The 19,464-nt window shown below is 44.7% G+C and overlaps 1 protein-coding gene across 3 annotated transcripts in view; it reads left to right on the forward strand.

The window, feature by feature from the left end:
* MAST1 (microtubule associated serine/threonine kinase 1) overlaps positions 1–12,774 on the forward strand; it is a 1,484,042-nt gene extending 1,471,268 nt beyond the window's left edge. For all 3 annotated transcript variants that reach the window (XM_069604134.1, XM_069604135.1, XM_069604136.1), the window contains one exon: positions 940–12,774. In XM_069604134.1, the coding sequence (XP_069460235.1) occupies positions 940–2,849 (1,910 nt within the window). In that variant the 3' untranslated portion in view covers positions 2,850–12,774. The remainder of the gene's footprint in view (positions 1–939) is intronic.
* The last annotated feature ends 6,690 nt before the right edge of the window (positions 12,775–19,464 follow it).

Here is a 19,464-nt window from a genome sequence, read left to right on the forward strand (position 1 = left end):
AGAGCGGTGGTGGGAGTAGGGCTAGTGAAGTAGTAAGAGGGAGGAACAGTTGACATCGAAGAGTGGAGGCAGGAGAGAGAAGAGGTGGAGGGACGGGAAGTTGGAGGGGAGGAGCAGGTAGAGTAGGATTGAGAGGGAGATAGAGAGCCTGCCTTCATGGAGAACATTACTAGATTGTCAGATATTAGACAGCAAGTGACAACAAGTTCTAGCACTAACCAGGGACTATGGACACTAGGATTAAGGAGGAGGTTCATGGGGAGGCGCGAGGGAAAGGGACGGCCTTAGACCCCACAAATGTTAATACAAACCCTTAAACCGTCAATGAGACTTGGAGTACGTTCTGTGCCATCTGTAACAGCAAACATGTCCCTACAAGATGTTCTTGCTGCCAGAGGCCACACATATTCCTCTTCGGGTAGTCACATAAAAGTCATTGTGATGTGCTTCTCCTAACCCCAGGGACTGGCCCCTTACTCTGTTCCAGGAGTCAGACAAGTCAATGTGAGGTTTTCTAGCTCCACGGGACTGTACCGTTAGTAGTTTCCAGAAAGCATGCTCACTCATCTCATAGTTCTTCTTTTTCCCTCATGGTCCATTCCAGGAGTCACACAAGTCTGTACAACCATCTCCTCCTTCCGTAGTGGCTCGCCCTAGAGTCATTCTAGGAAACACAATAGTCAATTGCAGAGATTTATTTTCCAAAAAACTACAACCTGGTACATTAGAGACAAGGGACTCTTGTTTCTGTAGCCATGAGGTCTGCACCTAAATCCGTTTTTGAAGGAATCCAGCTTGTAAATGTTTTGGCAATCATTATTTTGGGGGGGACGTGCAACCCTCACTGCATTTGCAATGTTAGCAGCCAAGATGACATTGATTTCATTGCTTCTGTTACCATGTTACTAAATGATATCTACTTCTCTTTTTTTCCCTCAGGCACTTCTTCCCAGAGCAGTTCTCCGGCCTCCAGCACCCCCAACTCCCCAGCCAGCTCATCACACCACATACGGCCCAGTACCCTCCACGGGCTGTCCCCGAAATTACACCGCCAGTACCGCTCCGCTCGTTGCAAGTCTGCTGGCAACATTCCGCTCTCACCACTGGCTCACACACCATCTCCCACACAGTCTTCCCCCCCGCCATTGCCTGGACACACTGTTGGCAGCTCCAACACCACGCAGAGCTTCCCAGTCAAGCTGCACTCGTCTCCACCCGTGGTACGGCCAAGGCCCAAGAGTGCTGAGCCACCACGGTCACCACTTCTGAAGCGGGTCCAGTCAGCAGAGAAGCTGGGTTCGCCTCTGACCTCTGAGAAGAAGGTAGTAATGCGCAAGCACAGCCTGGAAGCATCACACACTGACTACCGGAAGGAATTCCATGGGGAGCTGGGCCTGCAGAGCTTGGTGGAGACGGATGGTGAAACGCTGGGCCCCGGTGAGGCAGGATCCGTCAAGCAGGTGGCTATGCGGCGGCATGGGCGCCAGGAGTCCCCGCTCAGCCTTAGTGGTGATGCCCTGCTTGCTAGCCGGGGTGACAAGAACCGTGAGTTCCATGGACAAGAGTTAGGCGTCAATCTTGATGTCAAGGACAAGAGTACAGAGGGATTAGGAGTTGAAGTAAAGATGAGGAAGGCCTCCTCCTCCGTGATGGCGGAGTCCAACCGGCAAGGTGAGAAAGAGACAGAGCAGCATGTGCATCCAGCTCTCAGGGACGGCAACTCTAAACTTGTTGACGGAAATCCACCTTCAGTGGAACTCTCAAGAAGGAGTGCTGCCAAGGAGACATCGCCATGCAGCCAGCAGGGGGAGTGGCTAAGGGGGCAGTTCAACAGTGGGACCTCTGTTAGTTCAGGAAATGGGCGTGTGGCGCAAGCCAAGGAGAGCACCAAGATCAATGAAATACACACACTGACAGATTCCTTGCCTTCAAGTCCGTCCCTGGCGGGCGCTCCCAAAATGGATGCAGTCAGTGTTAGCGGGGGGCTTAAAACTCCTGAGAGAGCCCATTCTGAAGACAGGAGGCTGGGGCTGGGGGAGCTGCTGAGTAAGAAACACCAAGGTGTGCAGACAGAAGACACCTTTTTGGCTTCCCGGTGTCAACAGAAGGCCTTAAGCCCAGTCCAGGAATATGAGGTTTTGAAGCAAAGCCCACAAGGGGTCAAAGGAACTACTGAAGAGGTATCTTGCATAGTTGGTTATTGCACTGATATGAAAAGAAGGGATAGCTGCAAAGCAGACCTCCTTCAGTTTCCTTCTGCATTGGCCAAAGATTGTGCTGAGAAATCCCTTTCTCGGCTGGAGAACAACAGAAAAGGGGAGAAAGAACACCCGCCTCCAACTGAGCCCAAAGGAAGATCTCAGCAATCCTGCCCACCTGCGGCTAGTGATGAGACATACGGGGCTGTGCCCAACCGACCAAACACTGTGGACCAAGATGGCTCTACCACTAGTTACATGGAAGTTCCCAATGGCTTGCAGAAGGAACGGTGGTTCTTAGAGGTGGTAGAAGAACACACCAAGGTCACCTCTAATGCAGCCAAAGGCAGACCTGAGTCCCCCAAACCTTCACCACCTGGCACAGAGCAGGCTGACTGCTCATGCCTGGGCACTATTCCAAAACATCAGCAGACCGCGGTGGTGAGAAAGGATACCACCCAGGAGAAGCCAATATTAAACCAGGATCTGAAAAGTAAAGATGACCACACACTAGTTGACATATCACCACGTGGATGCACTTCTGCACTCCTCAAGTCCACAGCAGAGCCCCTCACAAGACCTCCTGCAACTAGGGGAGGAGCAGACTCCGCCCAAGGGACCTCTGCGGAGAAGAAAGTTTCCACACACTAATAAAACACTTGATAGCTGTGGGAAAGACCCTTCCCAGACAAAGAAAGCAAGAGAGAGTGAAATTGGCAGATGTGCCTTTTAGAGGAGTCGACTGCATTATTCATGGCACAATCCATAGAGCTGGGGTTGGAGGAGCGGGATTGTGGGGGCACAATAGTTTACAGCTCTGAAGGCGAGTGTGAGGTACCGCCTCCACTGGAATCGCCATTTTGATTTTCCATTGAGAGCACCCGTTCCCACCCCCATTGCCAGCCTTGCGTACTTGATCCGCTGCAGTGCACTTATGGAACCGTCCTACTTATAGGGTGCTGTGGGATTTGTGGAGACCTCATCTTCCCACTGCTCTGCTCCCCCCACTCTGCACACACACCCTCCAGTTTCTGTGGGAACGCATGCCCATGTCCTGTTCTGTGCAAACCACCTGCTCTGTGTCTGTAAATACACATTGAAGCAAAGTCTTGCCAGAGATCTGCCAGTAAACCCGCTGCTGCCCAAGCGCTTGCTCTTGTCCCATCCCGTTCATATGGTCTTGGTGTCCAATCTGGTTCATCTTCTAGGATCTTTGAGGTACAGCCACAGAAATCCAGCGACAGTCTGGAATGTTTAAGTGAAGGACTGCATCTTTCTCATCACTAGAGAGGGGTATGTTTGTGTCTATGTGTATTTCTGACCTTATCTTTGTTCCTCTGTGACTCTCAAAGCCTGATCTGCAACCCAAGTCCTCAGCGGCGACCATATCTCAATGTCAGTTTTACACCCTGGATATTGTACCCTATAGGGCACAGACTGTGACTCTCGCATGATGGTTCTTGGTACAAGTGATAGTGTCGAGATCTGCTGCCACACAAGGCGGTTGACGATACACGGAGGCCCACCTCACACCACACATGCATATCATTGTCACAATAGTGGTAAGAACTACTCTGCCCACTCCCTCTCGTGACATACTAAATCTGGTGTACCGCTGGGCTTTCATTGCTTGATCATTCTTGCTGCAAGAGTTGAATCAGTAGGAATTCGGAAAACATTTCAAGGTAATGCACTCATGTGAGAAGCATATGTTTATTACAAAACGGCGCTGCGTGTACGAGCACCTTTATGGTGAAACGCTAGGCTGCAATCCTGAGATCTGCTGTGTATTTTGTGGCAGTTCAATAGAGAGTTGTGGGTAATAATAAAAGCGAGTGAAGACCTGAAGAATTGTGGTGGCAGGAAAGAGAAAGAGAGAAAGAAATGACAGCAGGCTTGCTTTTTGACCCATCTAGAGCTGTGAGCGCTGATGAGATGTTTTAACCATTGAACAAAAATGTTGTAATCCAAGAGACATGATTAATATGTGCGTTACCACCAAATCCAGTTGTGAAGATTGCCCCAGACTTGCGATTAAGAAGTGGGCGTGGCCACCAAATTCAGGTGTGAAGATGGACCCAGACTTGTGATGAAGAAGTGAGCATGACCACCAAATCCAGGTGTGAAGATGACTCCAGACACTGGTTCCAAGTGCTTCATCTTTTCCTAGTGGAAGACAAAGGGATTTTATCATTCTGATCTTTTTTATTTTATTCTTTGGTTCTAATGTCAATGCTGTCTTAACTTATGCCTAATATACATTTATATATATATAAATATAAATATATATATATATATATATATATATACAGGATATAGAGCTAGATCCACATCTGTATAGTGCAGCTCTTTCTATGCAATGTTTGACTTTGATTTATTTTGTCACAGTGAATTTGATCTTATTGTGAAAGAAAAGGCAGTAATTCCTCTTTCTGGAAGAGACTTGTCATCGAGCCACATGTTGAGTACCTTCGTCTTGTCAAAAGCTTGCTGTAGTCTGTTGACATGCAGCTATGAGTGGTGGGGGCAGCAAGTTTCTGCTACTGCCAAACTGGCCAGGCTTAGTTTACAGTAGTTGGTAGGCTAACGATAGTGAGCTCCACCCGCTTACACGAAAACAGAACCTTTGAGACAATAAGATTCTGTTAGCCGAAGCTCCATGAGCCCTCCCCAACATTATGTGTTGCAGTATACAAGCCTTTCGCCCTCTCAAAAACTGCCTCTGCCAGCTTCACAATTGTGAGCCATTCCTCTAGCATGAACCTGCTCTAGGAATCTGTTCAATCTGAAACCAAGGTCACTCACCATGGCATTGGCGTTAAAAAAATTACCAATTAACAAAAACAGAAAGGGCTTCATTTTCTAAGCCCCTAGAGCGTAAGAGCGCGTATGCGGTTTGCGCCTTGCTTGTGTGCTCTAGTGGATTTTCATTGTATTTGAGGGTGGAGTAGAGGCACGAACGGGATATGTTATGTGCATTCTCCTTTGCCTTCAAATACTATATGGATTTACGCCAGTATGACATTCATTTATTCTTTGCACCTGCAAAAAAGCGTGTGGTTTCCATAAACATCCGCTGCAAATGCTGCCTACAAAATGTAAATGGCAGGCAGAATTTACACCTTTTCAAAACAAGATTGCGAAAACAAGGAGTACACATCGATTTACTTGTTTTAACACTTATTTTTGCACTACATTTTGCAAATGAAATAGCACACAAGTACTAATGTTTGCAGGTCCCTTTCAAGCATTTATGTCTTTTTATAAAATTATCCCCAAAATATTTTTTAGTCAACCATAACAATGCATATTCCATTTGATAGCAGAAAGGGGTTCTCCGAACATTTTAACTTTCATGGGCCACAGACCCTACCAGGAACTGAGGGGATTCACTGCTTGTTGAAGTTATCACCTTTTGTAAGTTTTTGTTGAGTACAGCCCACAAGATGTCTGCACAACCTTGAGGATCACTTTGGTCATGTTTGAGACTCTAAATTGGCATTAATCAAAAAGGCCCTTGGTGTCCTTAATCCCTAATTTATTGAGGTCACATGGGAACATTTCATAACCACAGCTTCAGTGAGCATCATCAAATCCAGGTAAGATCACTAATATTGGGCTCTAGACCAATATCCCTCCTTTGCACAACTTCACCCCATGCCAAATTCAGGCATAGTTTCAGTGGCAAAGAAAAATATATACCCTCTAAATCAGCTCCATATCACAAGAAAAAGTCTAGCCAGCATTGCTCTCCTCTTCAACTGTTTTAAATGCCTTATGATGCTACCCTCTTGTTGGAGCACAACTGTAGATGGGATTCCATCTAACATCTGGCACAGTTTATACTTGAAGATATGAGAGATTGTCTGCTGGAGTTCATATGCGAAAGGAACATCCATCATGGACTCCACAGACCTGGCTGACAGCTCTTTTTAGTAGTAAGACAGTGATCTTTTATTCTTTTATTCAGAAGTCACACAAATGTGCTCATTGGCCCCTTGGTGGACCAAGAGGTGATTTACACTGTGGAAACCCTAAAATCAATGGATCTATATGCAAGGTTCCAGCAACAGGGTAATTACCTGCTTTAGTCGAATTCATCCTACCAAAGGCCTCAGTTCCAGATGAGGCAAAGGCAACAAAAGTGTAGCAATAATGACCACAGCAGGAAAGCATCTCTGAAAGAAGAAGACCAAGTGACTTCCTAGTCCCCCTCCCACGAAACAGCACTCTGTTGGGACGTATGATCTCATAGAATACCTACAAGTGGGCAATTTCACAAAAACTGAATGGATGCTCACCATTGTCCAGCCAAGGATATGTGATTTAGTTCAAAGCAGTCAAGAACTTAAGGTAGCGGGCGCCACGACCATTTAATGATTCTGTAATTGTTGTTATTCAACCAATGTTCATAACAATTTATGGTTCAACCCAAATTCCTCAATTGCACTTTGAGGATGATAATTGAAAATGGTAAACCAAAGAAGCCTTCTTTGATATTGGTTAAGCCCCAGGTGGCAAACACGCCACTGCAATTATCCAGAAATAGGCATCAAAAATTTGTAAGACTCAAAATCTTTCTAAATTCTTAATTCCTTTAATTAACAACAGTCCATATTTTTCTGATTTCCAAAATGACAGACAAAAATATCCAATTACTTTTGGATTGTAGATCCTTTGTCATGAAAATGTCTGTCCATGGAGGGACTTCTACAAACATCTTAATCTTTATATGGCATCTTGAATGGTGAAGAATTGTGGTCAAATTACCCTTTCTGTATGTGGGGTTCAGAGTCACATCGAAAGAAAAGAACATCGTTGGAGAAACAATATGTTTTTCTGCCTCTTGTCAGCAATCTCAACATATTCGAAGACTGGTATAGTTATAGAATCAAACTCTAGCCCTAGAATATGCGAAGAAAGTGCTGGACAGAGGAAGAAAAAGATGTTATTCCCCAACAATGTTCTTTTCTTTCGATATAATGACGTGATACCATCAAGGTCAAGCAGACATCCAAGTCATCTAACAAGACATAGATGTCTGCTTGAACACCCTTCTTGCAAAGGAGGCCTGGAGATGGAGGCAGGCAGAGGATCCTACTCAATGTTATTTCTGTTGCAGACCAAAGTTAGTTCTCAAGCTAGCACACAAGTTGTTGAAGATGGAGATAGTCTGCATGTTGGAACATCACCAGTTTTGACACACCTTCAGGCAGGCAACTGGCAAGCAGCCATAACTCTCCAAGATGCCTGTTTTCAGCAGAGAATCAGAGGCATTTTCTGAGATGTGTGATCGCAAATAGTCATTATCAGTACAGGATCCTCTATTTCACATTTAAATTTGTTCCCCAAATATTCTCCCAATGCCTACTAGATGTGGCAGGCTTTTAAGATCATTCATAACTATATGTGGTTCAACCCAAAATGATCAATTGCACTTAGAGGATGATGATTGAAAATATATAAATACAAAGGAGATGTCTGTGGTGCTGGGTGAGACAGAAGTGGCAAATGTGCCACTACAACTATTTGCATAAGTCATCCAGAATATATCTGTTAGACCTTTCGAAATTATTAAATCCTTTAATTACAGTTCATATTTTTCGGATTTCAAGGATGACAGATAATAATGTCCTATTAATTTTGGATCATAGATCCTTCATCAGGGATATGTCTGACAATGGCCAATTGGCTAATCAAAGCATCAACAAAGGAAAAACTAATACAGTTCTTCCAAACCATTCTCTGCCACCCTGAACAGTTGTGTGTTCCAGTGAACAGGGGCAAATCTACCCCAACACCAGTTCAAGTCCTACAGCATGTGGATCCAGCCAGTGATACTCGAAAAGTAACTGGTTTCCTTCAGAGGAGGGAGTGTTATTGATCCAAAAGAAATGTCAGAGTTTGAAGATTATATTGCCTTCCAATAGCCAGTCAAGTTGTGTCTCTCCTCTGATCAATAGCATCCGGCATTTGCACTACATATCAAAGTTTCCATGTGCTTCAAATGCAGAAATGTTTGGAAGATCAATGGTCCCAAAAGGTGGGAATCTGGTAAGATCTTTCTTTCTAAGAAACACTCGCAGCATTTGATGTGGTGGAGCAAGTTAACTAACCTGACCGTGGAAGCTACTTCTCCAGCACCTTCCCACTATAAAAGCACGAGTGACAGATTCCTTCCTCTCAGATGGAGTGCCCACATGGGACATTTTACTCGGGCCAACACATTTCCAGCCATCCATGTGCGCAAAATATGAGCGCATGTGTCTTATGCAAAGTGCTCTCAGAAGAGCTTTCTGGGCAACTAAGCATGGATGTTATCATTACGGCATACAAAGCAAAATACCCACACTTTAAATCCATCTCCTCAGAGGGTAACATCCTGTTGAATACCATTTGGTTCAATGATCAGGAAATATTCTATCGCCTACTAACTCCCCTGGCTCTCCTCTATCCATCTGGTTTCGGCAGTTATCAGAAAATGAGGTCCTAAACATTGTTCAAGGAATGAAGCCAACATCCTGTAAAGGTGATAGTTTTCCTGAATCGCTCTTTAAAGACTTCCAGGCCACACTAGTTCTGTGGGTCACAAGACTAATCAACTTGTCGTTTACCGACGCCCAAGTTCCGGAATGTTTCAAAGAGGCTTGGATATCACCTTTATTGAAAAAGGACAACTTGGATCCCTCTGGCCCTGGTAACTATAGGCCCATAACTAATGCACATTCTTACTCAAGATCCTTGATTAGGTGGCTTGCCACCAATACCAGAATTTAACTGAACTGGGCATTTTAGCCGTAGGGCAATCAGGTTTTCACACGAGGCGCGGCACAGAAGCCGCGCTTCTGGACCTGAAGTCTAACATTGTGAAAAACATTGTCAAGGGCCACACAGCATTGCTCCTATTGCTTGACCACTCTGCTGCCTTTCATTTAGTTGATCATGCTCTTCTTGCAGACAGGTTGATCGAGATTGGACAATGTTCAGTTGGTGCTGCTCATTGGTTTAACTCCTTTCTGGGGCCAAGACAAGCCAGAGTTTTCAAAGAAGATGCATGCTCCTCGCCTGTATCTCTTGTCTGTGGTGTCCCACAAGGCTCATGCCTTTTGCCCCTGCTGTTTAATGTGTGTAGTAGATCCCTTTGTGACCTCTTGGATGGCCTGGGTGTCCAGGTTGCTAGTTATGCGGATGACACCCAGGTACTCGTTTAGCTAAACAGGGACCTACGCTAAGGATGTTGAAAAGGTTAATGAAGTGTTTGTCGGAGTCCAGTCCTGGATGGCACTGAACTCTCTTGATCTGAACGAAAGGAAACAAAGCTTCTTATTATCCTAACAAGTAGTAGGCTTAGGAAAAAGGACCATCAATACGGTAGCTTTCTAATCGCAGACAATGCTATTCCTGTCCTTCAACATGTTAAGAATCTATTTAGACTTGCCACTGATGTTTCACAGACATGTTTCACACCTAAGTTCTTCATGCTGCTCGTATATGACTCGCCTAATGTGGCAAATTCCGCCCGTACCTAATGGAAATGAATAGGGCACTGATTGCCGCTGCCACTATAAACACCAGACTGGACTATTGTAACAGCTTTCTGGTTGGCACATCTTAGCCCAACGTTGGACATTACAGGCGGTCCAGAATAAAGCAGTGCATGCAATCTGGTCTTAGAACGGGCGGGCTCACATGTCCGGGGCTCATCAGAGGCTAAACTGGCTTCCAGTGAAAGAGAGTGCAACATAAGGCCACCACGCTGGTGTATAAATGTCTGACCGGGAATGCCCCTGCATACCTTTTTTCAAGCAATAGGAAGGCACTGATCTGTCGTACTCTGTGATCCAACAAAGACTCCCTCTTGAATTTCTCTTGTTTTTCTTTGAAGACATTCGTAGGCACCGGCTTTGATGGATGAGCTCCTTCGATTTGGAATGCCCTATACCCTTCCCTTAGGCCAATTCCGTCTCTGGCCCACTTCAAGAAATCGATGAAGACCTTCCTTTTTAACAAAGATAGAGACTAATTTGCATGATCCTTATATCAGCTTCCATCTATTTGTTTCTTGTTGTTAGTCAAGTCAGTGACCTGAGGCCTTTGGGTGTGAGACGCTATTTAAGAAATATATAGAATAGAATTCCTCTGATACCTCTAACCACATCAACCACCGTAAAAGTTGGAGAACTCAAATGCCAAAATGATTTAATAGCCCTAGCTTGGTGCACAGACCTCTTGCACCCATCAGCAGAATCACCCTAGGCACTACCATGCAGAAATAACTGTGTCTAAAATAGGTGGCAGGTTGTTTAATCCATGCCTTGTATTGCTGAATTTATTTAACTATGCAAGATCGTAGATCTTAAAATATGTTCATCTGAATCTGCCACAGGAATGCATGGGCATTCTTAGAGAGGGTGCAAAGAGTCCCTCAAGAAGCACAGCATACTCATTCAAATGTAAAGGATTCTGCGTCTAGTGTATGGGAAAGATCATTGATCGAGATACCTTTCAAGAATATATGGTATTACCATATTTACTTAGCAAGGTAGGCTTGCAGTACTTGTAAATATGGGTTCACCTGCAACTTGTATCAGCCTACTGAAAGAGTTGTTCACTGGCGTCCTTCTTTCTTGTACCAGTAATCAAGGATTTTTTAGAAGGTTTGGAAAGGTTTTTCCACAGTCAAGGGTCACTCTCCATCTTGGGGTCTTAATGTGGCCATATCCAAGCTGACAAGAACCTTCCTTACGTCTAAAGTCAGGTTAGATTTACAGCACCTCATTATATACTATAGCTTTTCTGGGAGTTAACATGCCCTTAGGAGAGTGAGTGAAGTCTCAGCATTGCTTACTAACAAGCCATACGTTGTGCTTCACAAGAATATGGTTGACCTTAGATTTTCATGTGAAGCAGGCATTTTTCTAGCTATTTTCTTTCCTAACCTGCCACCTACAGATGAACAAACTTTACATACCCCAGATGTTAAGAGGGCCCCTTAATTGAACCCTGTCAGAAACAAAAAAGTAAGGCAGTGTAAAGGATGGTGAAAAATACATACCCTACTAATAATAACCTAATAATAAGTGTTGGCCCTCATGCTGGGATGCATATTTCTAAACAATCAGGTCTAATTGTTTTGTTTCTTGTACGATTCACTGCTACCAGAGTGTTGGTAAAAGCAGGGTTCATTCTTCTAGAGTCAATGCAGCCATCATAGCTCTTTTCATGAGTGCATCCATTGCAGAGGCTTGCAGTGCAGCTACTTGGATGTCCCCTTAGATCTTCACCAAACATGATTATCTAGATTCAAAGTAGATTCTTAGGTGTGACATATTCCTTAGTTTACCCTGTTTAATTGAGTGCAGACACCCCCCAGTTACTCTTCCTTGATTATTTTTGGTCTTTGGTCTGCCGTGAAAGGAATGTGCAGTTTTCTTTTTAACGTTTGTTTATGGGGTCTTACAAAAAGAATAAACTTCAGAGTAACATATTTCCCCATCAATAACTCCACCTACCCCCTTCCTCCCCTCTGTTCCAACTCAGATTCTCCAATAGACCCCTAAAGATTCCTTTCTTAAAGAAGTGAAGGCTACTCACTTGTTATCCTGGTTCTCCATAATGAGTAGCTTCACTATGACAGAAAATGTACAGCGCTCTGTTTCTTCCCAGCTGGCTTCACACTTGATAAAGGACATGCATACATACATACAAACCCTCTACATCTTCATGGCTGATGAAGACTGACGCGATGGAAAGGCACAATGCCTTCCTGAGCCCTGGTATTCTTAAAGGTACAGAGATCTAAACTGTGCTCACAGGAGACACTCTGCATTTATCTTATTGCCTGCTTTTTTTACTTTTAATCCCTAGAAATCAGCAAAAATACACCCGATAATTTGTTCTTCTCGCCCATTTTCAATTTGTGGATATAGGAACAAAAAAGAAAAGCTTTAACATAGATGTTTATTTTTAAATTGGCTTCTTTCCGTCTGTATTGTGATCCTGCTCATGCACAGAGATATGCATGATATTATGATAAATATGACAGATTGTATGATGGAGGAATAGGAGTACAAGTTCATCTTTTCCCTTTATCCCCTTCTGAAACGCTCACATGATGGTGATCTCTAGGTCCGTAGAATCTCATGACAGCAAAACAAAATGCTGAGTACTCTTAAAGCATCTTATGCCAGTATACTCTGCGTACTGTAAGGGGTAAGTAAGCATTGGCAGTTTAGCTCTCAGTGAGAAAGGGTGATGTCTGAAATTGGTGGTAATGCTCAGATCTTCCCTCAAATACACTGTGCCCAATGTTGCCCTGCTTCTGGCATCTCCAGGGTCTCTGGAACTCCATGACAAGCTTCTTCCCAAAACAAAAAGTGGAAACCTTATGTCTTAGTGGGAGTGTGTGTATGTGTGTGCGCTACCTGCCTTGGCCAGGGCGAGTGAGGTCCAACTAACCGTGAATTTATCAGTGTGTGTCGTTCTGTGCCATGTCTGACAGTTCCAAGGGTGTGAGAGATCAGGTGTCTGACAGAAATATTATCATATATAAACAATAAAGACTGCACCGAGAGTTCGCCTGCATTCCTGATTTGTCCTCAGTGTACATTGCATGGGAGCTAGATGTGTTTTTCTAACTCCCTAATCAGTGGAGGTCACCGTGCAGAAGGTCACTGGACTATGGCCGGGAAACCAGCAAGCTGGTAAGCTGGTGCTTTTCTGTCCCCATCACCTTAATGTATTTATCACTTATAACGAATTCACAGGCGATGTAAGAATCCCTTAGTTGTGATTGATACAGCATGAGCTTCTTTGTAGGTTAATGTGCTTTAAAATCTTCCGTGGTCAGTGAGAATCCCAGAATACATTTCGTTTTCCAAAACTGTATTCACACTTACATGTTGTTCATTCACACTTACATTTTGTTCTCATTTTCTTAGAATTTTGTTTAAAAAATATGTCCATGTGGCAACGCATGCAGAGTCCATAGCATGACCAGGACTCTTATAATTTAGGAGAACGCATAGAATCCAAGAGACCATAGGGCCTCCCACGATGCCCAGCAGCACGTGTCCTACTCAGATCTGACTTTTCAGTTTAATGTGGATACAAGATGTCTGGTCACTTGACTAAGTTATTTTTCATATGGATTCAATATCTATTGGTTCTGTTTCCTTAATTCCTTTTGACCCGACTTTAGTTACTTTGAACCCAATGTTCTTTCCTTAGGAAATTTGTATCAAATTGACAGGGTAACTGTTTTTATTTATTTTTGGTATTTCGCCAGAACAACATCACAGTAAGCCTAATTCAACACCACAGAAAGCCATGAAGCCATAGTCACAAAAGAGATTGAGAAGAATCCATAACCTGTTTAAACGAGGCGGCAAACAGGAAAAACATGTCAGTTCATACAGGGGCAGTAGATGGCTCCTCATGACAATTACAAGGGGTTTGAAATCTGGAGGACTCCTCTTCAGGCAAGTTGCTTTGGCCATCTTTGATGGTCAAATGGAACTTTCACATGGACATAAAGCACCATCTTAAAGATGTGTGTGCCCCTGGGCGCAGACATGTATGTGCCTCCTACAGGGAGTATTGGGCTTCCAAGAAAGGCAGACATTTTAAAATAATGGTGCCTCTTAGGGCTAAAGTCAATGTAGGTCGTCTGCTGTTAAGAAGAAAGTACAACCACAGACAGAACACGGTGAAAAACGGATAAAATGGCAATTTAAAGATATGCTTGTGAAGCTAGGATTTAGCAATTAAATCAATTATTTTTTTTCCAGCTTTGGCCGTCACTTCTTCCAGCCACCGACACTGATACAAAACATGTAATAATGATGTAGTTGGCCCAGTTTCGTTTTTCTCTGGAAAACCCATTGTCAGGTTTATTAGATTTTGTTTTAGTGGCTGCCCTCTGCTTTAGCCATTTAAATGCGATGTTAGGTGCGTTTGAGCTTGACATGGAAGCCTGCACATTTCCACACCAGGAAGTAGATATGACATTTTATTGAGAACCATAATAACGTGATAGAATGGCAATACAAAAAGCTTTGCATCTATTCTACATTTCTATCATGAATGAATTATTGGTGCAATTCCTTTACACAAACATATTCAAGCAGGGAAAATGTTGGCAACTAAAGACCATTCAGCCTTACTACCAAGGTATTCCTATGCCTATCCCAACGCCACCTATAGAGGAGTTATAGGTAAGGTCTCTAAAGCACTGGGATGGGGGCCTTCCATTAAGGAAGTTACTGAATAGGACATCACAGACATGTTGGATGAGGCACCAGCAAAAGAGTCGTTCTTACCATTTCATGCAGTCCTTAAGGACCCTCTATTAGAGCTATGGCAGAATCTCTGCTCACCGCTAGCAGTATAGAGTGGCCTCATGGCCTTGTCTCGAAGTATGAACCAGGGTCTAAAGACCCCGACTTCTTGTCGATGCATCCTTTCCCAGAAATTCTGGTGGTGCACGCAGCCACATCGGGCGCAAAATCTAGTGCCTACCCTTCCTTGCCCCCAGACAGGGATGATAAAAAAGGTGCTCTATCTAAAAAGATCTTTGCTTCAGGTAGCATGGCCTTAAAAGCAATGAATGCATCATGCGCTTTGGCAAAGTACACACCCGCATTGTTGACAGTGATAGAAGAAGCAGCAGAGCACATCCCGGAATGGGAAATGAGGGATGGTTTGCTAAACATTGTTGGAGATGGTAAGCAGGCAATTTGCAAAGCTCTCCAGTCTGGCCTGGATGCCTCTGACTGTGTTGGTAGGGGGGTGGGCACAGGTTCAGTGATGAGAAGATTTTCCTAGTTCCGAAAATCTAGTTTCCGTCCAGATGACGAAGCAAAATGGCTGGATATGCCCTTCGACTAGCTGATTCTTTTTGAAACCAAGGATTATGATAGCCGTGTGAGATTGAAAGCTTCTAAGGCAGCACCAAAGTCCTTAGGAGCCACAGGTCAATAGCAAAAAATCCAATCCACACCAAAGATTTGGAAGAACCGAACTTTTCGTCAATATGGCACCTTTAGCCAAAGAGGAAGAAGTCAAAGAGCAATAAGGCAAGACCAACAGAGGTTTGCTAAACTGCCAACAGGTAGAGGAGGTAAAGCTGCCCAAGCTATTCTCTCCTCTGCCTCATCAGGTACAGCACCTGCACTCTAAAGATTTCTCACATCCTAACCCGGTGGGGGCGAATGATTGATGCATCATTCTGCAGAATTGTACAGCATTACTACAGATGCATGGGTAAGACAGGCGGTCATATTGCCTACCCTTTCTTAGGCGCCCTTCAACGTGTCCTACCACTCTTCCGCCTCTTCAGGATCCATATCACTACTCCAGCAGCAGTATTCCTGCTGGAGAATGATGCAATGGAACTCTTGCCTCAAACGGAGAGGAACCAGGAGTGGTATTCCCACTACTTCCATAGCAAGACAGAGGACTTTGACCCATCCTAGACCTGAGGCACTCAAATAAGTGTCTTAGGAAAGACATTCCGGGTGGTAACACTTTCATAGATCTTTAAGGCTCTGGAACTCCTGGATTGGTTGGTGGCAGTCTACCTCCAGGATTCTTACTTTCATTTGCCTATTCATCTCAAGCACAGGAGGTTCCTATGGTTCGTAATCTGCAGCTCCCACTATCAGTTTCGGCCCTGTTGTTTGAGCTCACGTCTGCCCCAAGGGTCATCACTAAATTGTCAGTGGTGGCAGCCAGTCTAAAGACAGGGGGGATTCATACCTTCCCTTACATTGATGATTGGCTAATCAAAGCCCGCTCCCCAGAGCAGGCCCAGGAACATCTATGCCGCGCCTGCCACTTCCAGCACAAGGTTCCAAGTTATAGATAAAGAGGTCATGCTAAAAGCAGTGGAATTACATTATTACAGAACATTAAGATGCTGCTAAAAGTAATTAAAACGTAGCGCATCCTTAAAATTAATCAACTGAAAAGAGAAGTGCATTTTAGTAAATCACTAATCACATCATTAACGACCCTTCAGAGTATACAAGCAAGCAGGATACAGAAGCATCAAGTTCATAATGGCATTACATTATTCTATATCCACTTATCAGGTTCTTCCTCTGTGGGAGAGCTGGTTGATTTTACCAGTCTGGCCCTCCGCAGCCATGCTCTGCACCACATCGAGGTCAGCTGTATTTCTACAATAGTCCATTGCCTTTGCTTCTGTCGATACTCACCAGCCTAAATATAGGGGGCAGATATCTGGCTCTCAAATCAATATAACCTGGTCAGAACAGCTTTAGATGTACCGTTGACTCATCTAAGTCCCCACAAACAGGACACACTGGGTCATTGGGCCGGTCCCAGTTCTTGGCAGAGCTCACAACCCGCAGAGTGTTGAGGCTAAATTCAAGACGAATTGCCTGTGCAAAGCTTGGGAAAATGGCATCCAGATAATGTTCGCATCCAAAGTCCTGGACTTGGGTAGGGCTGGCCAGTAATAAGCTTGAGACGAGCAGCTTCCGGTAAAGAAGGGGTTTAACACAGATTAGATCTTCAATTGGGCGTAGACCGCATTCAAAATAGAGGGTAGCATTGGGGGAACTCAGGGATAACATAAACAAGTGTTTCATGACTTTGTTCTCCTCCGTGCCAAGAGACTGGGCTTGTGCATGCCCCCAAATGTTTGCACCACAAAGGGCTAAAGGCAGGACTTGAAATCTATAAAGTTGCAATGCAGGTGTCACTGCTCTCCCACCATGGCATATTGAAAATCTGCATATCCCTCCACTATACCTTTCCAAAGTCACAATGGCTTTGGTCAGCTGTTGTGTCCAGAAACCATTTTCAGTGGATCTGGTGCCCAGGTATTTATTTATTGTTTGCTTGTTAGGTGCTTATACTGTAATTAAATTCTGTTTCAAAGCACCCACAGGACAAAAGGGAGGGAACATGGGAATGAATCACGTTAAAAACACAAAAACATTAAATACAGTGGAGGGAAAAAAAGACGGACTGACCATGCCTTGGGAGAATTCAGAACATGCAGGTGCAGCAGGGAAGAGGGCAGTGGGGGTAGGTGCAGGGGTTTCCGTGCTCATGGGTGGGCCACAGATGAGGTGCAAGGTATGGTAAGTGATGCACAGCCTCGAGCCACTTAGGGTATAAAGTGCAAGCCTCCTGGGCTGAGGGTGTGCCGAGGGAAGTGGTGAAGGTAGACCGCAGCTGGGGTGATTGGGTGTGGGAGGTCAAGAGCCTTGAGGATGCATAAGGGCACAGGACACCAATCACAGCAACTGTGAGATTAGCAGAGGAGAGAAGAGAGCTTAGTTAATTTGAGAACGTCTTGAGGGGGGAGGCTGTTCCATAGCAGGGAGCAAGTTGTGGAAAGCGATCAACCTCCTGCCCTCTGTTTAGCAAAATGATTAACACAAAGAATTGGTGCCAAAGGAACATAGAGGTCTAGAGGGAGAGTATTAAGTAAGAGGGAGTTGCAGATAGAGTGGTCCCTGGCCCCAGTCACCCTGGTGGATGATGCAGAGGGATTTGAATTTAATCTATGCAGCAATTGGGCGCCAGTGAAGACTTTTTAGGGCAGGAGACATGAAATACATGTGCTTAAAGCCAGGGATACATCTTGCTGCCCTATTCTGGATGAGCTGGAGGGGTCTCAGAGTGTAAGAAGGAAGATTCAGGAGGAGGCTATTCCAAAAGTCAAGCCTAGGGAGAACCAGGGCTCGGGTATCATTGAGCTTCTGGGGAAAGTTAGAAACGGGACAATTCCTTTGAGAAGGAAGAGCCGAAAGTGTGACTTCTTGGCAATGCCCTGAGTGTGAGGGAGGAAGGAGAGAGAGAAGTCGAAGATGACTCCAAGGTTTCTGGCTTCAGAAGAAGCAGCCGGGGGAGAGTCCACAGAGAAAGGCCAGAGTGAGGGGAAGAAGGAGGGAGCAGGTATCCCAATGGGAAGGATCTCACAGTTTTGCTGGCATTGAGCCAGAGATCGTTGGAAGTGCACCAGGAGCGGGTCATCAGGAAGTTTAAAAAAGAGTTGTGTGTTGTCTGCATAACACTGGAAGTTGGGAGAGAAGGAGGAAATGAGCATGCCAGCTGAGCAAGGAACATTTTTAAGAGCCCAGGGGAGAGGATAGAACCCTGGGGTACACCACAGGTGGAGAAGGAAGTAGGAGAGGGTGACTTGGGAAGAGGAAGCATAAGCCGTTACCTCCTTGAGTTTTGTACCGTAAATTCTGATATTTAAATTACAGTGCTTAGCTGTTTTGTACCTAAAGACCATTGTTTTCATTGTGGTCTTGTTTAGTTCCATTCATAGCTCTTTATATTTGTCGGGAAATCTTGTCAGGGTGTGCCTAAGGCCCACCACGGTGGTTGACAGTCACACTGCATCATCAGCAAAAGATAATGCCGGATAGTGATCGCTACCTATCTTGGGGGGACCCATGCAGTGGGCCATCAACTCCTCAATGTCTTTATTGCTGTATAAACAAAAGAGAAGAGGGACAAATACACACCCTTGTCTCACACCTCGCTGGACATCAAAATAATTCTTGAGTAATCCACCTAAGCCCTAGCGCACTGATGCTTTATTCCCAGAGTATAATGGCTGGATGATAGTAGCTTACATGGAAATATTGTAATCATCCAGGACCTGCCACAGCTGGCTTCTTGGAGCACAGTCAACACTTGTGCTCACTTGTGTACGAGCGCGATAGGAATAAAATATCAATATCAATGCTGTGCTTAGGTCTACAAAGATCGCTTAGATCTTAGTTCTCTTAAGGAAAGTGTGTTTCATTAGGATCAAATCAAGTCGGAAGCTTTGGTCTATGGTGCTAATGCCCTACCAGAATCCTGCCTGAGGTTGGCCTATTATCCCAGCAGACTCATCCCAATCTTGTGGATGCCAAAGGATAACTTTGGCATAGATTTTACATGCTGCATCTAATTAAGATATGGGGCGATAGTTCCCAGGGATTTCACTACCTGCTTTTTTGAAAATGGGAACTCTCTCAACTTCCCAGATGACACCCTCACAAATGCTCCACTTCATCAGAATTCCTGGAATCTTTCTTGGGAAAGGCTTTTCCATCCCTGGGCTACCTACAGTTACTGGGCCTCATGGCATTCTGCATTTTCCTGGTGCCGGAGGCCAGACTGCGAATGAGGTCACTTCATTGGTCCCTTAGACTTGTTGGTCAGTGGCCACAGCTCTTGGCAGCATGACAGATCTTCTGTAGCTCCTGATCACGGTCTCACTGGATCTTCT

Source organism: Ambystoma mexicanum, chromosome 3q (genome assembly GCF_040938575.1).
Source record: "Ambystoma mexicanum isolate Mex_15411 chromosome 3q, UKY_AmexF1_1, whole genome shotgun sequence".
NCBI classification, from domain to species: domain Eukaryota; kingdom Metazoa; phylum Chordata; class Amphibia; order Caudata; family Ambystomatidae; genus Ambystoma; species Ambystoma mexicanum.